General features: G+C 41.0%; 1 protein-coding gene across 10 annotated transcripts in view; it reads right to left on the bottom strand.

Moving 5' to 3' along the window:
- Nucleotides 1-26,599, bottom strand: part of GRAMD1B (GRAM domain containing 1B) — a 333,834-nt gene that overhangs the window by 122,771 nt on the left and 184,464 nt on the right. The window contains exon 3 of one of the 10 annotated variants that reach the window (XR_011967771.1): nt 507-617. The exons of 7 other annotated variants lie outside the window; for them this stretch is intronic. Coding sequence is in view for 2 of the 3 variants with exons in the window: in XM_072612896.1 (XP_072468997.1) it covers nt 507-532 (26 nt within the window). In the remaining variant the exon portion in view is untranslated. Of the gene's footprint in view, nt 1-506; nt 25,552-26,599 lie in introns of those variants that run through there. 2 more of the 10 variants (XM_072612897.1, XM_072612896.1) reach the window with 2 other exon arrangements.

The raw sequence follows: 26,599 nt of genomic DNA on the forward strand, positions 1-26,599 counted from the left end.
TTCAAACACACCACACCTTCATGGTTCTCTTATGTATGGAGCAGCTTTTTATTTCTGTCCTTTTCAATGGATCCTCAACCTAATCCCTAAATCAGGGTATTCTCCAAGGTCCTATTTAGAATAGTAGAGTCCCCTCCTCTAGTTTCTCCGCTCAGTCCCTTGACAACATCATCAGCTCCAGGAGTTCTCTGGAGGTAATTCCCAAATCTTTATCTCCAGTCCTGACTTCTGTCTTGAGCTCTAAGAACACCTCTAAACTTGCCTTCAGGAATTCACAGAAATACGAGAAGACTTCTATGAACAGATGCAGAGCACTGAAAACAAAACCAGGAAACCAATATAAGCTACAATAATATAAATTATAATTCTAAGGAGCAGCTGAACATTTATTAAATGCAATGGCCAGTCTTGGCCACTGAGAGCAGATGAAACCCCCTTCCACCCCACCCCACCCCTCCTATGTGGTAGAAAGGTATGAGACTACGGGTGAATCATGTTGTACTTACTAATGGACAATTGTACCATGGGCCATTTTCGCTTAACTGTTCTTCTTTGTTAAGGGATGATTCTACGATGGCAGGAATAGGAGAGCAGAAGGAATGGATATCCTGAAACAACTGTGATGTCAATAAAGGCAAAATTAATAAGACTCTTTTATGGTAAAGTTACCATGTAGGTATATGTACTTTCCAGCACTGCGCATATTTTTTTATTTAATTTTTAATTTATGGAATAAAACAAGCATTTATATAACAGTGCAACCAAAAATATGATTGCATCTGAAACTGTAAATCTGCTATGGACAAACTGCTATTCCTTTCAAATATGCAATAATTATTGTGTAAATTCCTTTCTTTCCTTCCCTCCTCACCTTTGCCCTAGAGACAGCTCCTATTAGACACAAATATGTACGGAATAACTTAACATATATGTATATATATATATATTTCTATTCATCAGTTCTTTCTCTGAATGCAGATAGCATCTTTCTTCATATGTTTTTTGGAGTTAATTTGGGTATTTATAATGGTCAAAATAACTTATTTGCTCAAAGTTGTTGTTAATACAATATTGTTGTTACTGCATACAACATTCTCTTCATCCTGCTCATTTCACTCTTCGTTATTTAGTTTAAGTCTTTCCATGTTTTTCTAAGATCAATGAGTTCACCATTTCTTATATAGCACAGTAGAGTTCCACCACAATAAGACTTTTTTTATGCACATGGGAAAGACTGAAGAGCCCTTGCAAAACAACATAATGTCATGTAAAAAGGAATGTAATGCAGATAATGCCTGAGTGCCAAGGGACACAAAGTAAAAGTATAATGAGCACTGGCTGTGGTTATCAGGGAAGAGTCATATTTTCATCTCTCTAGAAATCCCAGAATTACAGACTGCCTAATCCAGCCTCATTAACAAAGCACAAATAAAACTTTAAGTTTCATCCATCCTTCTCAGCCCCTCCCCTCCTACCCTGGAAACACAGGTTTTCAAGTCTCTTCAATCTCTTCAAAAAATACAGAGTAACCATAAAAAAAAAATGCCATCCTCTCTGCTGTTAGGTATGATGACCTTTTCAAGTAAGTTACTTTTTATATAGGTCATTCATTACATAAAACTTAAAACTACTTTTTTCTGTTGCATTACAGAACTACAATGCCATCTAAGGATGTCTGATTTTACCCAGGGCCCTTAATGAAATTGTCACTTTATAATTCATGATTGTTCTTAAGTCTAATAATAAAACACACCAAAAAAAACCCTACTATATAAAATAAAATTATCTATAGGAGACTTCAACCTGTATGCCCCATCAGCACCTCAAATTTATTATGGACCAAAGAGCCTATAATTACATTCCATCCCAATAACCTCTCCCTTCTTTCTCACTTCCACATTTCTGACAGTGGTACCCCTCATTTACCCAGTCTGCCATGCTCAAAGAAACTTGGAGTTCATGCTATATGAAGACTGGTTGAAGGGAATTTGTGATGTTTAAGGCTGGAGAAGATTCAAGGAGGAACAAGACAGCTATCTTCAAGAATCTGAAAAGCTATCAACAAAAAGAATGATTAAGTTGTTCTGTGTGGCCCTAGAGGACAAAACTAGAAACAGTGGGTGGATGTCGCAAAAAGGCAGATTAAGGCTGGATATAACAACTAAAACAAAACAATGCAAAAGTGAAATTATTTGCCTAAGTAGTAATGACAGTTCCCTGTCATTAGAGGAGTACAAGCAAAGGCTGAATAGCCATTTGTTGGGTAAGTTATAAAAAGAATCTACTTGCAGACTGGGGTAAGACTGGACAGTCTCTGAGGTCCCTTCTAACCTTGAGATTCTGTGTGGTAAACTATGATATTATCTTTGACTGTTCCCACTGCCTGACCAGTTGCCAAGTCATAAGGCTTCAGTCTCTCTGGCCTTTGTCCCTCCCTTTCTATTTCCACTTCTAATAGCATAGTAGTATAGGACCTCCTGAAGACTACAGTAGTAGTCTCTTAACAAATGGGTCTGGGTCTTTCCACTTTCACTCTCTTTCCCACTCTCCATCCATTCTTCAAAATGCTGAAAGACTAATCTTCCTTAAACATAGATCCTGCCACATTACTACTCAAATCAAGTCTCTACCACTGGCTACCAAGAGAAGCCCATACCACAGAGCCTGACATTCAAGATCTCTCACAATCTGATGTCATTTTACTTGTCCTAGCTAACCTTATGCTCTTAATATACTTCTAGATTCTCTTATTATTGTGAAATTGGACTATTATCTGTCCATGATGCATTATCCTATGCTTTTCCAGTTCTGTGACCCCTAGAGAGATGGAGCCTTATAATCCAGACCTACAAAAAAGAGAGGGATATTTCCCAAATAATGATTTCCTGGAGAACTCCCAGACTCACCCTCTTAGAGGGAGGCACTGGGAGTTCCTAGACAGCTCTAGTCTCTTAAAAAGGAGAAAATCAGAGTGACAGCCTTCTGGAGAGAGAAGAGAGAGTTGCTACACAGTACAGTCATTTGGAAAGACGGCCCCAGAATATCCATGAATGAGAAGCAAAAGAATAACTGTGATATGGAACAGCAAAAATGTGGACTTTGCCCTTCACTGAGACTTCAAATGGCATAGGTTCAGTGGAAAGTGGATTTTGCCCCCTGTAGCAACCCCATGTGCGTTTCTTTTCTGGGGGGAATCCAAACACTTAATGTATTTCTACAAAACTGGAGGCTTATCTAGGTCCCTGGGGTAGAGATGAGAATCACTGCAATATGGAGGTCTGCTTCTTTAGGAACCCCAAGTTAGTTCACTTCTGAGGTGAATACAAATAATTAAGGTAAAATATAAGGCCGGGGTCCTATATAGGTCTATGGGTTGTAAAGTAGAAATCACCAGAAAGAAGGGAATTTTATTAACTGCTTATGGTGGGGCAGGGGGAGTAGTAGTTAGTTCACATTGTTTTGCATTTTTATAGGATGAAATAAAATCAGTCCCTATATCCAATATGCATTGTTACCTTGAATAATTTGCCACAGAAGCTAAGGCTGTGTGGAGTTTTAGACATGGGCTATTGTGAAGTTCCCAGAGAAAACTCTTGGTAGGGGTAAAAGAGGTGAGAAGCATAATTTTGGGGTAGTTCCCCCAAATTGAATATGGTACATATAAGTTCAGATGGTGTAGTACATAGTTACATTTCATATTTGTCTAAGTTTTCTCCATAACAATTCTCATCTACTTTCCAATTCCTGGGGCCACAAGGGAATGCTGAGCGCCTTCTGGGAATCTTCACACATCTATGGCATCCTTAGGTCAGGTGAGTCCCAGAGAAAGAATAAGAAATACATCTCTTTCCCAGTCATGTCTTCTGAGGAAGGGTGGTTAAACTGAGGTACTCTTACATGGCAGTTCTATCATCTTTACTCAGGATAATAATAGCTTATTCCTTCCTTCACATATCACCTTATTTGATCCTCACAGCAACCTACCTAGTACAGTAGAAAAAGTAATTATCATCCTAATTTTACACTAGAAGAAATTAAGCATCAAAGAGGTTAAACTCCTTGAGTATAGGATTTGTTTAGGTTTCTTTCTTATTCTCTACCCTCATTCAGAAGCATAGTGCCTTAAACGAATATTTATTCATCAATAAATAATATGGTGAACTGAATTAAGAGAGACCTGCCCAAGGTCACACCAATAGTAAATCTGAGGGTCAAAGCTTAAGCTAGGGTGTTCTGATTTTCATCTTGGGTCTCTTTGAACTATGTTATATCTCTCTGCCAAATTCTCTATCAACAACTTAAGCTGGTGTACAAGTAACTTTCCTGATTTTACAGACTGTGTTTACAATGAGTATTTCTAAGTAGCTCTAAAATGAAAAGTGAAATAGGAAGAGTGAGAAAAACAGAGAGGCCAGAAAGAGGGAAGGCAAATGGAACGAAACATGCAGGAAAGTAAGCAACCACAATTTCAGATGACAGGAAAACACATTTGCTTAGCAAGGCCTCAGAATTTACTAATGGCAACAAGCCCCCTCCACCAAATGACCTTAGCCTTCCTATCTAATGACCTTCATCTCTCATTAAGTCCTACGCACAGGACACTCTGCTCTGGCCTGGCCAATCTACTCATCCACCCGCAAAATGACTTGCTCATTCCTCTGCCTTGGCAGAGCTTTCTCTTTATTTAGACTGACCTCACTTATCTTCTCCGATTCTGTCCCTTTCCTCCTTCAAAAAAGCCCATCCTAATTCACCTTCTTCAAAATAATAATGAACACACCAGTCTTTGTTCATTACGTTTTCTTTGGCATTTCCCAGAACTTCACCATAGAGTTCATACTGGTTATTATTCACAATAGTAATAACAGCCCACATTTATATGGTATTTTAAAGTTTACAGAGTATTTTGCATTCATTATGAACCTTATAAATATTATTGACCCCATTTTGCAGATTAGTATTTAAGTGACTTGTTACACAACTATCAAGTGTAAGAAGCAGGATTTAAACCCAGGTCTGGCCTGACTCCAAGTCAAGCACTGTTTCTACTACACTGGTTCTCTTATTTCCATAATACTTGTCCTTTGGAGATTCAGTGTAGCATAACCGAAAGAGCAACACAATTGGAGCTGAAAGACATGGTTTAAGCTCTGGCTATTTATACTTGTTAGTTGAAGGACTTAAAGTGGTTGGAGTCGTTTAACATCCTTGATCTGTAAAATGGGGATAGCCCTGGCATTAGATGCAAGGTGGCAAGTATCTGATGAGGTCGTGTACAATTACGTATTTTGAAGCCATAAGGTACTACAAGCAAGTTATTAGTATTCCTCCAATCCCCCTTTTCTCAGTGTCCCCTATTTTTTTCTCAAGCTGGTAAATGTGTAAATGCCACAAATATATAATAAGTTCAGCTATCATCACCATCATCAATAGTGGTAGTAGTAGTAATATTAATATGTATGAACTTGAAAATTTGGGGAATGCGAAAGAGAAGAGAATAGACAAACATATACCTCATAAACTAGTTTATAGATATCCAGGAGCAGAAGCTTGGAGGGAGTCTCCTAGTATACAGCCCAGGAATATGAAAACTATAAACCAAAGGACTCTCTCTCTCTCTCTACACACACACACACACACACACACACACACACACACACACGCTACTGGGTTCCCTTCATAGCACAACTGAGTATCCCCAAGGATGTTATTATCTATTAGGCTACTACTTTATAAATAGGACACCGCAAGCCTCTGAGGAGACTGCTGTTCCGGCCCTACCTTTGGTCCTGGCCTTCAGGTATTTCTTTCCTTTGTGTTATCCTTAGTATAAAACAATCCAAACTGTGAATATTAATAGCACTTGCCCTCAGAAGGTCATTACAAAGATCAAAGGAGTGAACAGATGTAAAGCACTTTGTGAACCAGAAGGTGCTATGCAAATGCTAGCTATCATCTCACAGTTATCATAACAGCACAGATTTAAAGAATGAAGGGACCGGTAAGGTCATTTAGTCCAAACTCCTCATTTGACAGTTGAAGGAAACTGAGGGCCAGGGAAATGAAGTGATCTGTCCAAGGGTACACATGCCACAACTGGCAGAGTCCTGGCCTAGAGTCAGGAAGACTCGAGTTCAAATCTAGTCTCAGATACTTACTAGCTCTGTGACCTCACACTTAACCTGTTTTCCTCACTTGTAAAATGGGGATGGCAATAGTACCTATCTCCCAGGGTTGCTTGAGGATCAAATCAGACAATACTTGTAAAGCTTAGCACAGCACCTGGTACATAGATGTTATACAAAAGTTAGCTGCCACTACTTCTACTTCTGCCTCTACTACTTCAAAACCAGCACTGCATTGCCCAGGAGCTGTTTTTTTGCACGTATGAGTCACCTTACTGCTCTTGATATCCAACCTGGACAAGAAAGAACGGAGCTTGAGGTATGTATGGCAACAACAAGGATTAAGTTAACCTTCAGAAACTGATTTCTAATAGCAACAGCAATGTAAGAGGTAGAGAATTTCCATCTGTTCTGTGGTCGTTGCAAATGCAGTTTTACCTGAAGGGAAGAGCATGAAATAGATCCCTATCTTAAGCTTTCTTTTGCCTTATGTATTATTTTATGAAAACTCAGGTCTTTGAGATTTATAAAAACGAATAAAGTGTTATAAAATATAATATGTAATAAAATTTTACTTCTATTTAAGTCTTTATTCCTTCTAAAAAAATCTTTAGTTCTATCTGCAAATAAGACTGTGAAGGCTCTTTAATTTTTTTTAAACCGTTTGTGGAAGCACGTTGTCAAGGGACCTTAAATATTTTCTAGTCTAATCCTTTCATTTTATGGATAAGGAAACTCAGTTTCACAGGAATGCAGTATTAGATGCTTACTGCCTGCATGACTCTGGGCAAGTCACTTAACCCCTGTTTGCCTCAGCTTCCTCATCTGTAAAATGGGAATAATAACAGCACCTACCTCCAGGGTGGTTGTGAGGATCAAATGAAATGATTGTCATAAATGTGCTTAGAATAGTGCCTGGAATATAGTGAGCGCCATATAAATGGAAGCAATTATTTTGCACAAATCTAGTTGGTTGCACAGTCAGAACTAGAATCGAATCCCAGATTTCCAAACTCTTTTCGCCATTCAAATAGAACAAAAACAAACAACAAAAAAGTTGGATGTCCCATTAGAATCTCAAACTTATGAACTCTAAAAACAAGTTTATTATCTTTTCCCCAAAACCTTCTCCTTCTTCTGAGATGACTTTCTATCTTTTTGCTTATAGTTGTATTCCTAGTGCTTAGCACAAGGCCTGGCACATAGTAAACATTTAATAAATGCTGGTACCACAACCATTCTCTCCTTCTGTGTTCAAATCTTGGCATTATCTTTGACTTTTCCTTATCAGTTCACTGCTGCATCACTCACTAAGTCCTGTCAGTTCTCTCAGACCCATCCTTCCCCTCCACTCTATTGCCGTCACCCCAGCACACACGCTCATGGAGGGGCAATAGATCTAGACAAAAAACATTTATCATGGGCCTACTACATGCCAGAGATTGTGCTAGGCCCCAGAGAAACAAATAGAAAGAATAAAATGTTTCCTCCTCTCAAGCAGTTAATATTACATAGAATCCTAAAGGTCATAGATTTAGACCCAGAAGGGACCTTGGAGGCCTTCAAAACCCAACCTTTCTCATTTCATAGATAAGAATGTCACAGCTCAGATAGGTTCTGACTCATTTGAGCCGTGTATCTCATAGAATCTCACACTGGAAAGGACCTCACAGATCTAATATTGAATCAAACTTAATATTCGACATTAATTTTTCATAATGGCAGCATCTTTTTATTTGCTGAATTGACCCTGAATACGCCTCTGACTAAACCCTTCCAGGGAGGAGAAACCCACTAGTACAGAAGACAGCCTACTTCATTGTGAGACAGCTCTAACCCTTAGTAAACACTCTATAACACTGAGGAAAAGCTTCTTAGAACCCACTGCTTCTTGTTCTGTTTATGCTCCTGCCAGATAAATCTTTCATATAACAACCCTTTAAATATATGAAGGTATTAATCACCCCCCCATCTTTCCCTACTCAACCACGTCTTTACTCCTCCAGGATAAACCTCCTCAGTTATTTCAACTGATCCTCATATAACCTGGTTTCAAGTCCCCTGAGGTGGTCTTCCCCAGGACATGTGAATCCTAAAATAAAGTGACGAGAACTAAATACAACTGGAGGCACAGTCTGACCAAGCCAGAAAAAAGTGCAACCATCACTTTCCCTGTTCTTTCATTTGATGCAGTCTAAGATATTAGCTATGTCATAAAGAATTCTTAATTTTATAGATTAAGAGTAAGAAGGGGGCTCAGAGGTCATATAGCTCAACCTCCTCTGCCCCCCTTTTTTTTCTTTGAGGAAACTGAGGTAGGAGAGTTAAAGTAACAGTCACACTCAAGCTTATAGTACACTAAAACTCTAAGGCCTTTTCCATATAACTTTTTGTCTTGCCAGTTTGATACTGTATACAGTGTTGGATCTAGAGTCGGAAGCCCTGGATTCAAATTTTGTCTCTGGTGCTTACCACCTGGATGATCTTAGACCTTAGACAAGTTACTGGCCCTCCACTGGCCTCAGGTTCCCCATCTGTAAAATAAGGGGTTGAATCAGATAGCCTTTCCAGCTCTTGGGTTTGGTTTGGTTTTTTAAATCCCAAGTATAGAATTTTCCTTTAATACCTACTAAATTTCATCGCCCTAGCCCACTGATGACTTTTGGAACCCCATTTCTGTCATCCACTGCATTAGCCATCCCCTTTTCAGAACAGCTAAAACTGTGCTCTTGCCACCACTTAGAGCGGAGTACTTATATAAGGCTGTGAGCATACAATTTTGCAAAAAAGGAGGTATTGTCATTGGCTTGTATCACTATAAATATAATGGTTGTCATAAAAGTGTTCAATAGCTGAATCACAGGGGTGGCCTCCCATCACCAAGGAGGCAGACAAGGATACAGATTTATTTTGTTTGCTGATGTCAAAAGGAAGCAAGCACAGCATACAGAAGTCCTGCATTAAGGGAACCTGAAGGGGTAAGAATAACAGATGTTCCAAAGTCAAGAGACACAAATAACACGACAATCTGAATAGAGGTTCTGGAGCAATATATGGGAAATGGCAGATCACCACTGAATATCTAAAGGTACCATTATTCTGACACCTGAAGTTAATCACCCAAACATCAGAGAAGCAAAAGGAAAACATTCGAAGGGGCGACTGCACCATTGCAGCAGGTAAATTATATAAAGGATACAAAAAAATTGGCTTGAGTTTGGAAAGGAAGAAGGAGCCAGCTCTGACTGTGGAATTCTAAGGAAGGGCTGACTACCACCCTCTTGAGGAAACCAGATCTAGGAGTTCTCAGGAAGCGGTGGTATGTGGGGAAGGGGCGGGGTGGGGAGAGAAGGAAAGCGTGTAGAACAAGGGGGACTGTTTGGACCACTGGCTCAGTGTAATTTTTCTGCTTTGCTATCTTAACTGGAAATCGGGATCCAGCTCTATTTCTGCAGATAATGGGAAAGAACTGCAGAATGTTACCCAGCAGTGGCAGCCTGTGGCGGTTAGAGAGCTGGCCTCACAACCTGCAGGCTTAGGCTCAAATCCAGCTTTGAGGACCCTGGACAAGTCACTTAGTTTATCCATGCCTCAAGCAACTAAAAATCATGGAGAGGTTACACAGAGCTCTTTATAACAATGAAATAATAGGATCATAGATCCTGTAATGATCATAGATCATTACAACCCCATCAATTTACATGAGAAAACTGAGGCCAATCAAAAATGAATGGTCACTAGGAATTAAATGACCAAAGGCAGGATTTAGACTCAGGACTTCTACCTCCAAAGCAGCATTTTTTTCTCATTGTACTTTGCAGTTTCTTACAAGTTCAATCTTATGTATGTGTGTATATATGTGTATGTATATATACATATATTTAAAATCACATGTTATATATACATATGCATATATTATTGTGTATACAGTCACTGTATACAGTGCAGCTTAAGAAGTGTTTATATTGTATTATATTTAGCATTTTATATACAATATAATATGTATAATAACTAGCATTTTATGTAGCATTTTAAGGTGTATAAAATGTTTTACTAATACTATCTCATTTTATCTATATAACAGTCTTGGAAGGTGCTATTATTATCTCCATTCAACAAATGAAGAAACTGAGACAGATCGATTAAGGGACTTGCCCACAATCACAGTGTCTGAGGTTAGATCTGAACTCAGGTCTTCCTGACTCCTGGTTCAGTACTCTATGCACGGTAACACACATAAGTAAAATGAGTGGACTCATCCAAGTTAGGACCAAAGACCCTGACTGCCAGGTCCATGATTCTCCACCACCCCTTGCTGTTTAGAAAAGGTGTCAGGAGACAGCAAGACTTATGAAGAAAGGCTAATTAAAGAAACATATTTACCTAGAGAAGACAAGCCTTTAAAATGGTCATCAAGAACAAAAAAGATTATTCTACAGAGGTAAAGGACCAAATGTTTTCAGTCTCAATAAAGAGCAGAATATCTAAGTGTCTAGAAAGCAAGAACTACTTATACCCTGGGTTCTCTGGACAGTTCCATTCCTAGTTAGGTACTTAATGCTGCCTGACATTAATCAATCAACAAACATTTATTGCACAATTATAGTACTACAAACACCAGGTGCTGGGAACAGCAAAAAATCAAATGGCCCCTGCTCTCAAGGAGTTTACAGTCTATTGGAGGACACCTGCTTCAGGTAGCTATTTGCAAAACAGCCACAGTAGTCTCCACAGGGGCCTCCTGGTTATGCAATTCCTTAGGCCTTCAGGACAAAGAAGGCTAGCTAGCACCAGAGAACAAGCATGACTCCTTTGCTGAGTGGGAATCTTTTCTCATCTCCGACTTCAGAGGAGCAAAATCCAAGTAGTGGTTCCATAAAGGTTTGCATTCTTCAGAATTCTGGCCTTTCCAGCCTGGGCCATTTGCATAGATCTCAAAAATAAACTATGACCTTATTCTTCAGCAGTAGCCTTAGCTAGCTGTGTGAACCTAGATGAGTGTGCCTATAATGGGGGGATGATTTGATTGTATTCTCTGTTAGTAAAAAGAACACACAGTATTGCTGAGTGTTTATATTACCCCAGGGGAAAAAATTCTCTTTACCATCTTTCAGATAGCTCCTGACATCTAGAGTGATCAAACCAAAGCGTGACAGCATCTAAAAGCAAGCCCTGACTGGACATGTGTTCCCTTTTAGCTATTTTCCCAAACATACCCCAATTATGCTCTGACCCTGGCTCACCATCCCCAAAGCACTTATCCTTTACCAGTGTATGACGCATAAGGCAATGCAGAAATGAATGCTACGTAATGTTTCTTTACTGACACTATGTTCAGGTTTTGTCTATCCATATCAGCTCATAAGCCCCTACTGAACCAATGCTCAACTTTTCTTTTATTTGTAATGGAGGGACTGGCCCACCAAGACTCAGGCCTTCGTGTACGCACAATATCCTCTGCCTCCCAGCAATCCTCACAGAGGTTAAGGCTAGCCCAATCTGGAAGGGCCACAATCCTGAAGAATACAAATCTCTATGGAACTGCTGCTTGGATTTGTGCCCCTCTGAACTATGATATGGGAAAAGACTCTTACTAAGCAAAAGAGACATGCTTTTCCTCTGGTGCTAGCCTTCCTTGTCCTAAGTCCAGATAGAGGAACCACATAACTTGGAGCCCCTTCTGAATCCATGTTACGGGGAGTTGTAGAGCCTGGTTGTTTTGTTAAAAACTCCCTAAACAGGGTCCTTTCCAGAAATGTGTGATGGAGGGGCCCTTCCTTCGTTCCTTCCTTCCTTCCTCTCCCTACCCAGTTCTGAGCATGCTTATTGTTAGCTGCTAAAAAGCCTTTTAATTGCCTGCTAAGCTAGAATTGACAAAATCTCTCTCACTCTCTCTCCTTCTCTTCCTCTACCCATTCCCTTCCTTTCTCCTCTCTCCCCTCTCTCTTATCTCTCCCCGCTATCTTTGTTTCCCATCCCTCTCCCCCTCTCTAGCTTTTGAGTGAGGAAAGAGTGTTACAAGTTAGCTTCAGCATAGAAACAGAGATAAGCAGTCAGCAGCTGCCAGCTAGCTCATCTCCTCACCTGACCTCCATGTGGCCATGAAGGCATGGTATCACTCCATGTCTTATTCTTTTCTGTTTATTCTTTCCTGATCTGAGGTGAAATGAGTATCAGAGATGGAGCAGACCAGGTTATGACCTTATCAGTTTCAAAAGGTTCAAAGAACCACCAAAGATCCAACAACTGAACTCAGTAATACTATCTGCAGCAGTAGTAGCCCAGCTCAGTGAGAAGCCAATCCTAAGGAGTCAAATGTTTGACCAGTCCAGCATTAGACTGACTTAGTTTTGTAAGTAAGGGAGTAACCAGTTCATAGGCTATACCATACCCAAGAAACCAGTTTGGCGGAGGAATGTTTTATAGCAACTACTTTAAGTTGGAGTCCACTGTCCCCTGGGATGGAAATGGAAGAGGAGACTGTGATCACAATTTGGGATATTGTAATTTCATTCTTGCTAAAACTTCTCAGTAGAAATCCCTTTGTAAAAGGTAATTGATGCTAACTGGTTAAGTGAGATAAAGGAGATACTGACAATAAATATTAAAAGAAATACACTGGATAAGGACTTGTGAGAGATAGTAAAACCACTTGGCCCTCAGGATTACTCCTCAAACCCTAAGGAGAGCAGTAGCCACACTCTGGGAACCCCAACTGCTAATGTGAGCATAGATTGGGAGAGGGAGCCCCAGAAAATTTGCAACATACTACTTATTTCAGTGCCATAAAAACTACTGTGAATCTCCTTTCTGACCAATGGCTATGTGGTCCCCCAAAACACATTAACACACACACATACATACATACACATACACCCATATACTCACATATACCCCTTTATTTTAGGGTATATTTATTTATTAACATATTTACTAAGGCTACATGTTCTACATATTCTTTTTTTATTTTTCCTAACATAGATTTAGATCTATATTATTTCACTTTTGTTCTTGTTCTCCAAAGCTTGTTTAATGATTGGAACATACCTTTGGTTGATCTCTTACTTAATTGCATTTATTTGTTATTTATTTGGGAAACAACAACAGGAAGTTACCTTGATGTTAGAAAAAGAGTTGAAAGTATATCAGTTTTTGGTTTTTTTTGAAAGAAAATGTGTTTTTGGAAAAAGTCAGTTTTGCTGAACAGGTTCTCTAAAGAAGTCACATGGCTTCTTAGAGTTGCCCATAGCATCACCAACCAGTGAATCATGGATCATATCAGTATCAGACATCAATATTTCATATCTTTATTCTTCAAATGATTCTCAGATGTCTTTATATATTTCTCATCTCTCTCTTGCCCTCCAGTCTTGTATCTCCAACTGTATTAGACACCATAACCTGGATGTCTCATAGATATCTAAACTCAATATTTGCAAAACTGAACTCATCATCTTTCCTCAAACTCTCCCCTTTTCCTAACTTTCTTATTACTGCCAAAGTTACCAACATCCTTCCAGTCTCTCAGATTCACAACCTAGTGGTTGGTCAACCCAGATGTTCACTCCTCAATTTCTCTAAAAACCTCTTTCATATCCAATAGCTGCTAAGTCCTACCATTCTACCCTCACAAAGATCTCTTATATATAGTCCCTTCTCTCCTCTGACACTGCCACCACATGCCTTTATTCCCTCATACATGGCAATAACTACTATACAATTATAACGTGCTTCTGATTGGTCTTCCTTCCTCATGTCTCTTACTACTCTATCCTCCATTCAGCTATAAAGCACTCGGTAAATTCCAGTGGCTCCCTATCCTCTAGGATCAAATATAAATAATATAAAATATTATATATTAAATATAAAGCCCTCTTCCTAACTTTTAAAGCCCTTCCTATCTTTCCAGTCTTCTCTTACTTTACTCCCCCCTCCACATACTCTATGGTCCGGTGACATTGACCTTTCTACCAGTGTCCTCTTCATTTTCACTACTATCCTACATATCTGGAATGTTCTCCCCCTCTTCATCTCTGTCTTCTGATTTCTCTGGCTTCCTTCAAGTCGCAGTTAAAAGTTTACCTAGATTATCTCCAATTCATCCCGTACATATCTGATTTGCACATAGTGGTTTACATACTGTCTCCCCTTATTAAACTTGAGAACAGGGACTGTTTTAGCTTTTCTTTGCATCCTCATCATTTAGCTTGTTGCTGATTTGACTTGATCCTAGATTATTATAAAAATCTCTTAACTGACCTGCCTGATTCTAGAGAACAAAGAGCCAGAGCTGGAAGGGGACCTTCTGCCATCTAGTTCAACCCCTTAATTTTACAGATGAGGAAACTGAGGTCCAGGGAGATTAGGTCATTTACACGCAGTCACACGGGTCATAAGAGGCATATCTAGGATGCTAATGAAAGATCCTTGAAACTGAAGTTCATTTTGAAGGCACTACAAATACCTTTAGGACCTACCTCATGGGGTTACTGAGAAGGTCAAATATTATAATGTATATAAAGCATTTTGTGGTCTCAAAGGAGGGCAGCTAGGTAGGATAGTGAGCAGAGCACTAAGCCTGGAGTCAGGAAGACCTGAGTTCAAATGTGACCTCAGGCACTTACCAGCTGGGTAACCCTGAGCAAGTCACTTAACCCTGTTTGCCTCAATTTCCTCATCTATAAAATGAGCTGGAAAAGAAAGTGGCAGTATCTTTGCCAAGAAAAACCCCAAATAGAGTCAAAGAGTTGGACAAAACTGAAAGGACTGAACCAAAACAAAGCCTTAAAATATTATGGAAAGCGTTATTGCCATTGTAATTTCCTTTTCCAGATATTTCACACAATTAGAAATGTACATTATTTTATATTGGGGTTTTTCATGTGTCTTAGCTCCTCAGCTAGATAATAAGAGAAAGGTCTCTTATCTTCTAGTTCTTTGTATCCCCCATGATGTCTCCCTAGCTCAGGGTCACACAAAGTTAGGCACCTAAGTTAGATAAACAGACTTTCAGAAGCACTGAACTATGGGGTCATCATCCAAACCCACTCAATTCTCAGGACTTCACTTAGTTCAATATACGACATAAGACAATGGTTTAGAAGGAGGACAATAATAACTCAGCTCTTTGGATTGAACCCTACCGGATTTTATAAACATTAGGTAAAGTTGGGCTACATATGGAAAGTCAAACCCAAAATGATTTCTCTTGAAAGCCATAAGGACAAAGAGAGAATTACGTATGTAGATGTAGGCAGGGGTAGTCACAGCCTTTAACTTAAATGTAACACTGGCATCTAAAGTCCCCATAGCCTTATAATCAATCTAGTAAGAGATCAGAAATTATTCTTCCTTTTTGTGCCACTAAAAAAGCAAGTTCTTATTTACTGTGAAGAACCTGGAGTAGACCTCTATAAATCTGGATGGCCTGACTACATCAAGAACTAGATAAATGAACCTGGGCACGTTAGTTTGCCAGTACAGGCCTTCATTTTCCTCATCTGTAGTACAAGTTGGACCAGATGGATCCCTAAGATCTGTCTCAGTTCTATTAATCTATGATTCCGTATTATCATTGTGAAGTGAAAATGTAGTTTTTCCCCATTGCACTATCATAAAAAGTCAGAGTTCCATACAATGATTTACCATGGCTACTTCCAAAATATTAGCCTCCTTATGAAGGAAGAACCTTAAGGTGAAGGAGGGGGAAAAGGTCCTCTTTTCAGAAATTTTACAAGTCCTCAGATGAAGCCACTTCTCTGTGGCTGACCCTTAGCAATGAGAATGTCCATTTATAGTTGAAGGTTAGGTAGGCCACATTAGTGCCCTACATTTACATGGCCAAAGAAAATACTAAATCTGTTACCCCAGTACATTTCTGAGAGAAGTTTGTAAATAAGCATAATTCTGTGTTTTTCAGAGAAAAATTTCCTCTGAGTAATCCCAACTGGTTAGAAAGACATGCCAATAAATATCATCATCATCGTCAGTGACTGCTTCGTTAACAATATGGCCTTTCCTTGAACCATTAATAAGGAAACCAGGAGACTGATTAATCTGCCTAGCATTCCTGCAGAGACCCCTTTATTTAATTCCTTTTTTAAAATGGACAAACACACAGGTCAGGGGAGCTAGAAATCAAATTCTGGGTTTTTAACCCAATCTCATGCCAAAATTCCTGAGGCATACAACACCTTCATTCCCTCTGCGTATCATTGTCTATTACACATTCTAACAATCAGAGAAACCCAGTACAGGAGAGAGCCCCAAGAGTTATTTAGGCCCCCACCTCTAATTAGAATTTATCACCAAAAGTCATTCTCTAGAGGCAGGAGTGATCTTAAATGACTTCAGGAATAGAAATCCTCAAACTTCCATTGGTTTTCTTTAGGCTCAGGAAGCCCTTCCTTACATCCAACTAAAACCACTCCTGCAGTCATTTAAACCCATTCTTCTTTTGTGGTTATAGTGGAGAACAGCTGAAATAGGAAAACAGCTTGTCATCAGCCTTCATTCCTTCAGACGTTGCAAGAAAAATGTACTTGGAAATTGACCTTTTGAGCCCAATAAAATACAGCTGACCATCAATTTTTACGAAATATAAAGGGGAATTACAAATGAACTGCATCATTGTTATGTGACATTGTTATGTGAAGAAGTCGAATCTCCGTTTACACACTTTATTCCCCTTCATACTACCCAGCTAAATTTTAGTAGTAACATGTCCTCTGAAATACAACTTCCCCACTCACCTCCCCAAACACACATGTGCATGCAAACAAATCCAAATCCAACCCTCCCTACCACATATTCTCACTAATGTTACAGGAGACAAGAGGATTTAAAAAAAAAATTTCTGTACCATTCCTTCAGTACGCCTGCCCTCCAGAAAATCCTGCATAGCCCTAATCCTCCCCTCTCCCCCACAACCACCTTGTACCTTGGACTCTAGGGATAGACAACAATTTTCACAGACCTGAGACCAAGATCTAGACTCTACACCAGAAGTTCTTCGCCTTTTGTGGGGTTGCAGACCTCTCTGGCAGTCTGGTGAAACTTACCGACTCCCTCTTGAAGTAAATGCATAAAACAAAATACAAAGGATTGCAAAGGAAACCAATTATATTGAAACAAAGAAGTAATTTTTCCCCATCTGAGTGCACAGATCCTTGTCACACACACTCACCTGAAACCTATCAAAGAACCTCTTGGAAGTCCATAGACCCCAGGTTAAGAACACCTTTTCTAGAGGAAGACAGAGAAGACAGATGAAAATTGCAATAGGCAAGATCCTAATAAAGTCAATATGGTCTATAGAGGATACAGTCCCAGGAAATAGAGTTGCCTCAGTATCTGAGGTCCTTGGAAGAAATTATCATGAGATAAGCAAGAAGGGAGGAAATAGCAAAAACCAGCAAGTGTTAAAGAGGCCTAGAAAATTGTTTTTAAAAAGCACTTGGAAGCCAAAATCTTTTATAACCTTCAAACTTACTTTGGCCCCATCCCTATTTACCTACAAATGACCCCTTCCCCTCTAAGCCCATCTCACTCTCCCTTCATAGCTGACCATGTTTTTAGTAGACTGAAATCTTTTTTAAAATCTCTAACATACCTGCCCCAGTCAAAGGAGGAAAGTCTGTTTTTAATCTCATAATCCAATCATGTTGTCTATTATAACTTAATGTCATTATCATCATTCAAAGGAATTTATTAAGTCCCCAAAAGCAGTTCTGTGCATTGTACCAGAGTATCTGCCTAACAAAACCCTACCTATTCCCCAAGGCTGTCTCTCCTCTGCTACCCCCCAATTAGTTCAATCAAATGGAGAGACCCTGGTAGAAGGCTGAAGGTCATTCATAGGATCCCATTAACACCTGAATTCAGGAAGCCATCAATTTCAGTTCTGGAATCCCACTTCATTTAATTAATTCCATCCTCTTTAGTAGCCAGAAAGTTCCATTCATCAGCACAATTCAGCTAATGAGTGTGTCTATAGTGTGTTGGAAATGGGGTGGGGTGGGGTGGGCCAAGAGGAGAAGGGAGAGATGCAGAAAAGGCATGAGAGGGTAGACACAGGCAGAGGTGTGAGTTCTTAAAACTCTGTCAAGTGACATCATGAAAAAAAATGGAAGAATAAGACCAACATATTAGAAAAACATTAAGGAGCCTTCATAACATAAGAGCTGAAAGGAAGTTAAGACATGTCAGTCCGACTCCATTATTTTACAGAAGAGGAAAATGTGACCCAAAGACAGGAAATAACTTGTCCAAGGTCTCTGTCAGGATATGTGTCACAAGACAATGAGATATCAAGCCATTACTGTATTTACACAATCATCCACCCATAAGGAGAAAAGTCCTTATGCATTCAGAGGTAGAAACATAAGCCACAATTTGCAAAATTCTACAAAGCTATGTTGAGCTGGAAAGGGAAAATTTGCCTCAGCTAGGGATCCTGGGTTAACTGCTTCCTCCCATCAGAATCCAGCAAGATGAATTCAGGGCAGACTTGAAGCAGTCCCTGAGAGACTAATTCAGGCTGAGACCAGCACTCACATTTAACATGATGTCTCATTCTGAAACAACCCAGCATTCCCTCATTCCTAAGTGATCCAGGATGGATGCTGAATGACTTCAGTTAAGTTGTTCCATGTCCCTATTCTCCCTGAGGCACCTGAGTTTTCCTAGGAGGCTTCTTACCAAATCCAGGACCCAGCAGGGCCCACCTGAGAATGAAGATCTTACAGAAAAAAGAAAAAAAAAAAGATGGCATACAGAGGGTGCTGATCACAGGGGAAGTGATGGGATCCCCAGTTCTGTGAAGACTGGACCTAGCAAAGACAGCAACTATTAATGGCAGCTTCCTCTCCAGTATACTCATTACCCATTCAGGATCAAAATGAGAAGAGGCCTATTGGTCAGTGTCAATGGCAGGAGCAGTGGGGACAAGAGGCTTCCTAAGAGTTAACAGCTTCAGGACTAAGCTTCACTCACTTCCAACTCTTTTCCTAAACTAACTGAAATATCCTCCTGTCCAGAGATAGAGAACTGTATAAGAAAGGCCCTAATGGCTCATCCTAGGCAGTGTTGGGGGGGTTTGAAGATTCAAAGTTAGCAGTGAGTGAGTTAAATGGTTCCGGAGCTATCTCCAGTTCTGAAAATCAACACAAACCAGGTAGGTTATTTAGGAATACCCTATGGGCGTACTGCCGGCCGCCCCTGCAGGGAATGTCTCCCATGATTACTTACTTTCCCCCCCTCCCCCCTCCATAAAGAAGACACCGTTCTGGTCCCCTAGTGCAAGGGGCTGTCTCCTGAGAAGGCCCCCCAAGCAACTACACATGCTGCCCTGCAGGGAGAGCCAGAGCCTTCTCCTCAACCAACAAAGTTTTCCAGGGAAAAACTGCTCTCTCTCTCTCTCTCTCTCTCTCTCTCTCTCTCTCTCTCTCTCTCTCTCTCTCTCTCTCCCAGATAAAAAGCCAACTCACCCACTGATCAGGCCTCTGGGGGTTGGGGAGTGGAGAGAGACAGACGAAGGAGAAGGTAGATTACGGCAGGATTTTGCTTTTAAAAAACAGAAAGTAAATAATTCAGGCTTCTGATGACTTCTTGGTAAGGAAGTAACTATCCTAGTAGAACTATAGGACCCACATTCTACACAAGAGGTACCATTTAAAACCTCCTACCAGGCATACCTGATGGGGGGTGGGCAGGGGTTTGGGGTGTGGTACTGGAGGCCCAAGAATCAGGCAGACAGGACTCCTCTCAACGTTGTGTGAAGCCTGACATCCCAAAAGATGGAACCTAATTGATCCCTTCTGTCACTTCTCTACCTAAAGAGAAGTCCTTGGAGATGATGGGGTTTGGGGGAAGGGAGTGAAGAAACACAGGAGGTTCATTCTAAGTAGGAAAGGCAAAAACTCCCCCAAGGGCTAGCCCCAGGCCAGCATCACCGAGAGCTGGTAAAACATCCAGGTTGCTCAACAGGATCAAGAACAGTGAGTATAGCAGCACCACTGTCCTCATGCAAAGGGCACTGGCCCCAGAGAAAGACATTCTTTACACTTTTTCCACACCACCACCCCCCCAAAAGAAAAAGAAAAGCAAGGCTACAGTCTGACAGCCCCCACCCCACCCTGGTACCCTGCATGGAAGATACTGCTAACAAGCACTGCAGTGTTGCAGGGGCTGGGATGGGGGGAGGGGGAGGGGAGCCAACTTTGTAGAGTCTGTAGCCCCACCTCCACCTCACCCCACAGCTCTCTTAGGTGGGATGGGGCCTGTCTGAACTATGCCTCCAGAGGATGCAGGGATGTTGGGGAGAATAGGAGGTGGAGAGAGGAAGGAAAAGAGGATGGGGGCCTGTACTCCCTTCTCAGCTTACCAGGAGAGCTTGAATCCTTTCATTAGTACAGTCACGATAATCCACTGACCATGTCCTTATCGTCCCCCTTATAGCTCCGGAGGTCCCAGGACATATTGGAAAAGATGACGGAATCCCAAAAGAACAGAATCTCATGTAATTTGACTTGTGCCAAGAGGGAAAGAGACAGAAAAGCTTCTTCTCCCTTCCTCGTCCTTTACCAGCCAGAATCTAAGCTCAGAAACATAGGACAGTTTCTGCAAACCCAGCCCTAAACTGGGGCTCCCTGCTCTCGCTGCTGCTAGTGCTGCTGCCGCCACCACCACCGCCGCCAGCTTCTGCTGAGGATGGGCAACGCTGGCAGGGCTGCAAAACAAGCTCCCGGAGTTGCTGTCACTGGTCGAGTCGGCTGGCCGGCCACCTACCCACCCCGCAGTTGCTCAGTAGCAGTCTCCAGGATAGAGGCAAAGGGGAGTCAGAATAGAGAATGGAAACCTAGCTGAACAACCACCTCTCTTCCCCCAGGCAGCAGCTCCCACTGCTCCATATAATCTCCTAATCAATGCAGTACCCAAGCAAAGCAATGCCAGCTACTTCCGCCCATTTAAAGACACAGGACATGTTTTGTTCCTGGATGGGACAGAGTGCAGGGGAAGGGGTGAGGGAAGCAGGGGAGGAAGAAAAAGGGAGAGGCAGAAGGGTTTGAGGATCAGCTTCCTTTAATCTGCATCCCCCAAAGGGTTAACAACTGGCTGGTGGCTGAGATCCAGGATTGTTGGCACAACTCCCAAAATCAGATGGGGATGAGGAAGGAGGCTGAGTTTGACCTGAAAGGCCTCTTGTAGAGTCTCTAGGTACCTATCCAAGGAAGTCTGCAGGAGACCACCTTAAATAGAATCCTCATCATCCTCTCCCCAGCAAGGGTGGGGCAAACTCCCAACAGTGTAATCTCAAACCCTTCCCAGTGCACAGATTTCTTCTTGGCTAGGAAAAATGCAGCCAGCTCTGGGAAGCAGTGTAGCAACAATGTATCAGCAGCACCATCCATGAGCCTATGGACTAGGAAAATTTAGTTAGCTAAAGGAAAAGTCCTTTGGGGACATTTGTGAGAAAGCCTAACAACAACATAGAGTACAAAGAGCATTTAGACTCGGGGTAGGGAACTGAAGGCCACACGTGGCCTAGATCCTTGGGTTTGGCCTTTTCACCCAGTCCAGGTTTTACAGGACAAATTCTTTTGTTAAGGGAATTTGTTCTTCGAAGTTTAGATTCAGTCAAAGGGCTGCACTTGAGGACCTAGAGGGCCATATTCCTCACTCCTGACTTAGATCATGCACCCCACAAAGCAATGGGGAACTTAAAAGCACAATTCTTCAGGGATAAGGAAGAAGACCCCCTTATACCCAACACCCCCCATGCAGAACCAAATCACTTTTAGGAAGATTACTAATTTCTGTCCTAAATGCCCCTTCCTTGGTTATATCTCTCCACAGTCCTTTACACATTTCTCAAGAAGCGAGTCTGGGTCAGAGGTAAAAAGAAAGAGAGAATGGTAATTTCTCCAGTAAGGATCACCTTAATCAAAATACAGCTAGGTGGACAAAACTAACTTGGAGTCAAGAAGACCTGAATTCAAATCTGTCCTCAGACACTTAACTAGCTGTGTGACCCTTGGAATATCATTTAACTTCTGCCTGCCTCATTTTCCTAATCTTTGAAATGGAACTGATAATACTGCCCATTTCCCAGGTTGTAAGGATAAAATGAGGTATTTGTAAAGTGTACTATCAAACTTAAAATGCCATGTGAATACTATTATCATTATTATTTTATAAGCTTTTGCCTTGAAGCTTACCAGAAAGCTTCATTGATGTGTGCATATTATACACATATCATCCTCACTGATGTTAACATATATAATGTTTTAATGTTTGCAAAGTGTATATATAAGTAAAGACTTATATATTACCTTATTTGATCATAAGTATCACATGCAAATGTAAGTATCAGATATCAAGAAAATTTAATTGCCTTCTGCAACCCTAAGTGATCATCACCAAGTCCCTTCCTAGGGCCCATGGGTCTCTCTGCCCTAAGCCAACCTACCTCCCCATGTTCCTCATCCTGCCCATCCCTCCACATCCCTTCCCACCTCCCAACTAAAGCAGGAATTGATTCTGTCTGGTCTTCCTGAGTTATGGAATCTGTTCCCAAATCAATGCTGGTACACAGAATTCCTTAATGCATGATGGAGACCTTACTTAGCAGTTCCTTCTGGTCTTAGCCAAGGGATAAGGCTTTAAAACAAATCCCTACCTGTGTTTTCAAATCCTCTAATGCAGGGACAGACTAGAATTCCCCCAATTTTGTGCACTTGGACTGTAGACAAGTCCACATTTACCACACTCCCAACGCATCCCTGGTCAGGTAGAACAGTGGCTAGTTTTAAGGTTGGGAAGACATGAATGCTGTAGCAGGGGTTAAAGAAGTTTACTTTTTTACAAGTAGCTCATTGATTCAAAGGACTTTTTAAGGTAGGTGTCATGGACATTTAGGCAGGCTGGTGAAGCCTATGGCCCCCTTCTCAGAATATTGTTCTTAAATGCATAAACTAAAATGTATAGGATTACAAAGGAAACTAATTTTATTAAAATGCAACTGTCAAAATATTTCAAAATAAGTTCACAGATACCAGGTTAGGAATCTTCATTTTACCTTCTACCTAGTCCAGCCCCCCAGGTAGTCTTAGGATCAGAGGTCAGGGGTCAAAGATCATCTAGTCTTAACCCCCTCATTCTAGGCCTAAAATAACTCAGACCCAAGCTGAGACAAATTATCTGCCCAAGTTCACCTAGTAAACTGAAGACGAGGGATTCAAACCCAGTTCCTCTGCCTCTAAATCTAGTACTCAGATATTCCCCAGCAACACCCTGCTTTGCCTAAAGCCAATCACAGGATTCACCTAAAACCCTCCATTTAGATGTGACCATAAAAGTCCCTTCACTAGGGCTTTTTTCTACCCCAGCTCACTGTTCCAACCACAAGAAACAAAGGAAATCCCTTGCCTAGCACCTTCCCAATAAATTATAACAACATCATTAAGACCAGTTCTGGCTTTCCCTCTTCTCAGTCAACAACAGAAGCAAGAGGGCTTCAGTTTCCTCACCTGAAAAAGGAGGGGAGCGTGCTGGATGACTGCAGCAATCCTCCAGCTCTATCTCTATAATTCTTCAGGCCCAGGGCCTAAAACAAATCAAGAAACACGCCTAAAAAGTTAATAATAAAGTCTGCCTCTTCTATTACTGATCAGCTAGGTTGCCAGGAGCTAATTTTATAGAATTTTCAAGTTACTTCAGCCCCCTCATTTTATAGATGAGGAAACCAAACCCTGGAGAAGGGAAGCAACTTGAACAAGGTCAGTCAGTAAATAAGTATTTATCAACCATCTATTCAATTCAATTCAAGAAATATTTATTAAGTACCTGCTATGTACCACGCATTGTGCTAAGAGCTAGGGATACAAAAAGAGGCAAAAGACAATCCTTGCCCTCATCTGATGGGGGAGACAACATGCAAAGCAACATGTACAAAGTGAGCTATATATATGATAAATGGGAAATCAAGAACAGAGGGAAGGCAACGGAATTAAAAGATGTTGGAAAAGGCTTCCTGTAGAAGGTTGGATTTTAGCTGGAACTTAAAGGAAGACAGGGAGGTCAGTAGGCAGAGACGAGAGAGAGCATTCCAGATGCAGGAGACACAGCCAGAGAGAATGCCCAGAGGGGGAGAAATCAGAGTGTCTTGTTCCTGAAACAGCCAGGTGACTGGAATCATTGAATTGAAGAGTGAGTATGTGTATGGTTGGGGGAATAAGGCATAGAAAGGTAGGAGAGGTCAAGGTTATAAATGGCTTTGAATGTCAAGCAGAACATTTTGTACTTGATCCTGGAGGCAATAAAAAGCCACTGCAATTTATCTGGGGGATGCGGGTGACACGGTCTGACTTACTGTGTAAAAGGCACTATGCTAAGCACTAGGGATGCAAAGAAAGGCATATGGCAGTACCTGTTCCCAAGGATCTCACAATCTAATGGGGATGCAGATAGATAGATAGATAGATAGATAGATAGATAGATAGATAGATAGATAGATAGATAGATAGATAGATAGACAGACAGACAGACAGACAGACAGATAGATAGATAGATAGATAGATAGATAGATGGAGAGAGAAAGAGACAGAGAGAGACAGAGAGAGAGACAGAGAGAGAGAGAGAGAGAGAGAGAGAGAGAGAGAGAGAGAGAGAGACAGGATAAATAGGAAATAACCAACAGAGAAAAGGCACCAGAATTAAGAGGGACTAGAAAAGGCTTCCTGTAGATGGTGAGATTTTAGTTAAGACTTGAAGGAAGCCAGGAGTTGGAGATGAAGTGAGAAAGCTTTTCAGTCATTGGTGAGAACAAGGTCACAGTCTAGGTCAGTAATGGGTAGGAAAAAAAGGAAACATGCCTCAGGGATATGTAAAGCAATTTTCTTACCTCAGACTCAGCTCAGCCCTTACTTTATGAAACCAATGTCCTTAATGAAGAACCTAAAGAAAGAGTTCAGAGTCTAGAGGAAGTTTTGCAACATGGTCCCTGAACACATGGTTGCAGCTAGCCACTGAGCCAACTTGTTCAGTGAGGCTCAAGTAGGGGAACTCAAAAGGTGGGGAGGCTGCCAAGTAAAGGAGAATGATCATTTCTGTTATATTTCCATCTCTAGCCTTTTGTGGATGGGCAGTCTAGATTAAAAATAATAAATTTGTGACAAAGTCAACTTTCAATTATTCTGAGGCTAATAAATGAGCCTTTCCTTTTACCTTTTATGTTTGACTTTTTTTGATCACTGGCTGCTTCTTCATGCTGCTCTCTAGCAAACCCTGAGAGAAAACAAAATTCTTAAAAGGTCCTTTGGCTTTTTATGAAGAGCTTTCACTGAAAGAAAATGAATGTTGGGGGGCATGAAGGATTGGCTATGATTGGATTTCTTTTAAAATTACTTTATTTAATTTATGGAATAAAACAATTATTTTCATAACATCATACAATAAAAAAGATGATTGTACATGAAACCTCAAATCATATATATATATATATATATATATATATATATATATATATATATATACACACACACACACATACACACACACACATATAAATATAGAGGGTTTCCCTTTCCCCCCATTATTAGGGGGATCATCAGGGGTTTGCTAAATTTGCAAGATCAACTCAATAAGAAAGTGGTCAGTGTTATTCCAAGCTTGATGCTATTGAAATTCTTTTCCAAACCTTTGTGGATTAGGGTTAAAGGTTGGAAACACTGACTGAGTCTGCAAGCCACCAAGTCTGAAAGTTCTGATCAGTCAACATCAACTTTGTGCAACACAAATGTAATGACTGAAATGTACATTGCCATTGCAATGGGGAAGGCGGGAGCCTGTGTGTGGGAAGCGGGGGGGAGGGGGGAAGATGTGGGGGGCCTCAGCAGTGGGAATCAAGAAGCTAGGTAGATGTGAAAAGATTCCTGCCTTTATGGTAGTGGTCCATACCTGTAATCCTTGGGAGGCTAAGGGTCAGGTAGATTGCCTAAACTGGGGAATTCTGGGCCATAAAGGGCTCAGCCTGCTAAGCCCCTGAAAGGAGGGAGGATACCAGGTTGCTTTAGAAATGGCAAAGTGGCCCAGGTCAGAAAAGAAGCAGGTCAAAACTTCCATGATGACCAATGGTGGGGTCAGTCCACACTTCCAGCCTGGACAAGATAGATGGAGGGGGTGGGAGAAGACTAAGAAGAAAGAGGGGAGAGGAGGAAAGGAGAGAGGAGAGGAAGAAAGATGAAAGGGAGAGGCAGCGGAGAGGTGAAGGGTGGGGAAGGGAGTGGAAAGGAGATGGGGGAGGGGAGGAGAGGAAATGAGGGAAGGGGACAAAAAGGAAGGAGAGGAGGGGAGAAGGGAAGGGGAGATCCTTGCCCTAGAAGCCAGAGGGTTCTTTTCAACAAGTGCAGAAGTTAGATGTCAAGAACCACAATGTTGAGAAGTAGGTATGAAATTATTTTATTTAAGCTCAACTT

The sequence above is a fragment of the Notamacropus eugenii genome, chromosome 5 (assembly GCF_028372415.1).
Source record: "Notamacropus eugenii isolate mMacEug1 chromosome 5, mMacEug1.pri_v2, whole genome shotgun sequence".
Lineage (NCBI taxonomy): Eukaryota > Metazoa > Chordata > Mammalia > Diprotodontia > Macropodidae > Notamacropus > Notamacropus eugenii.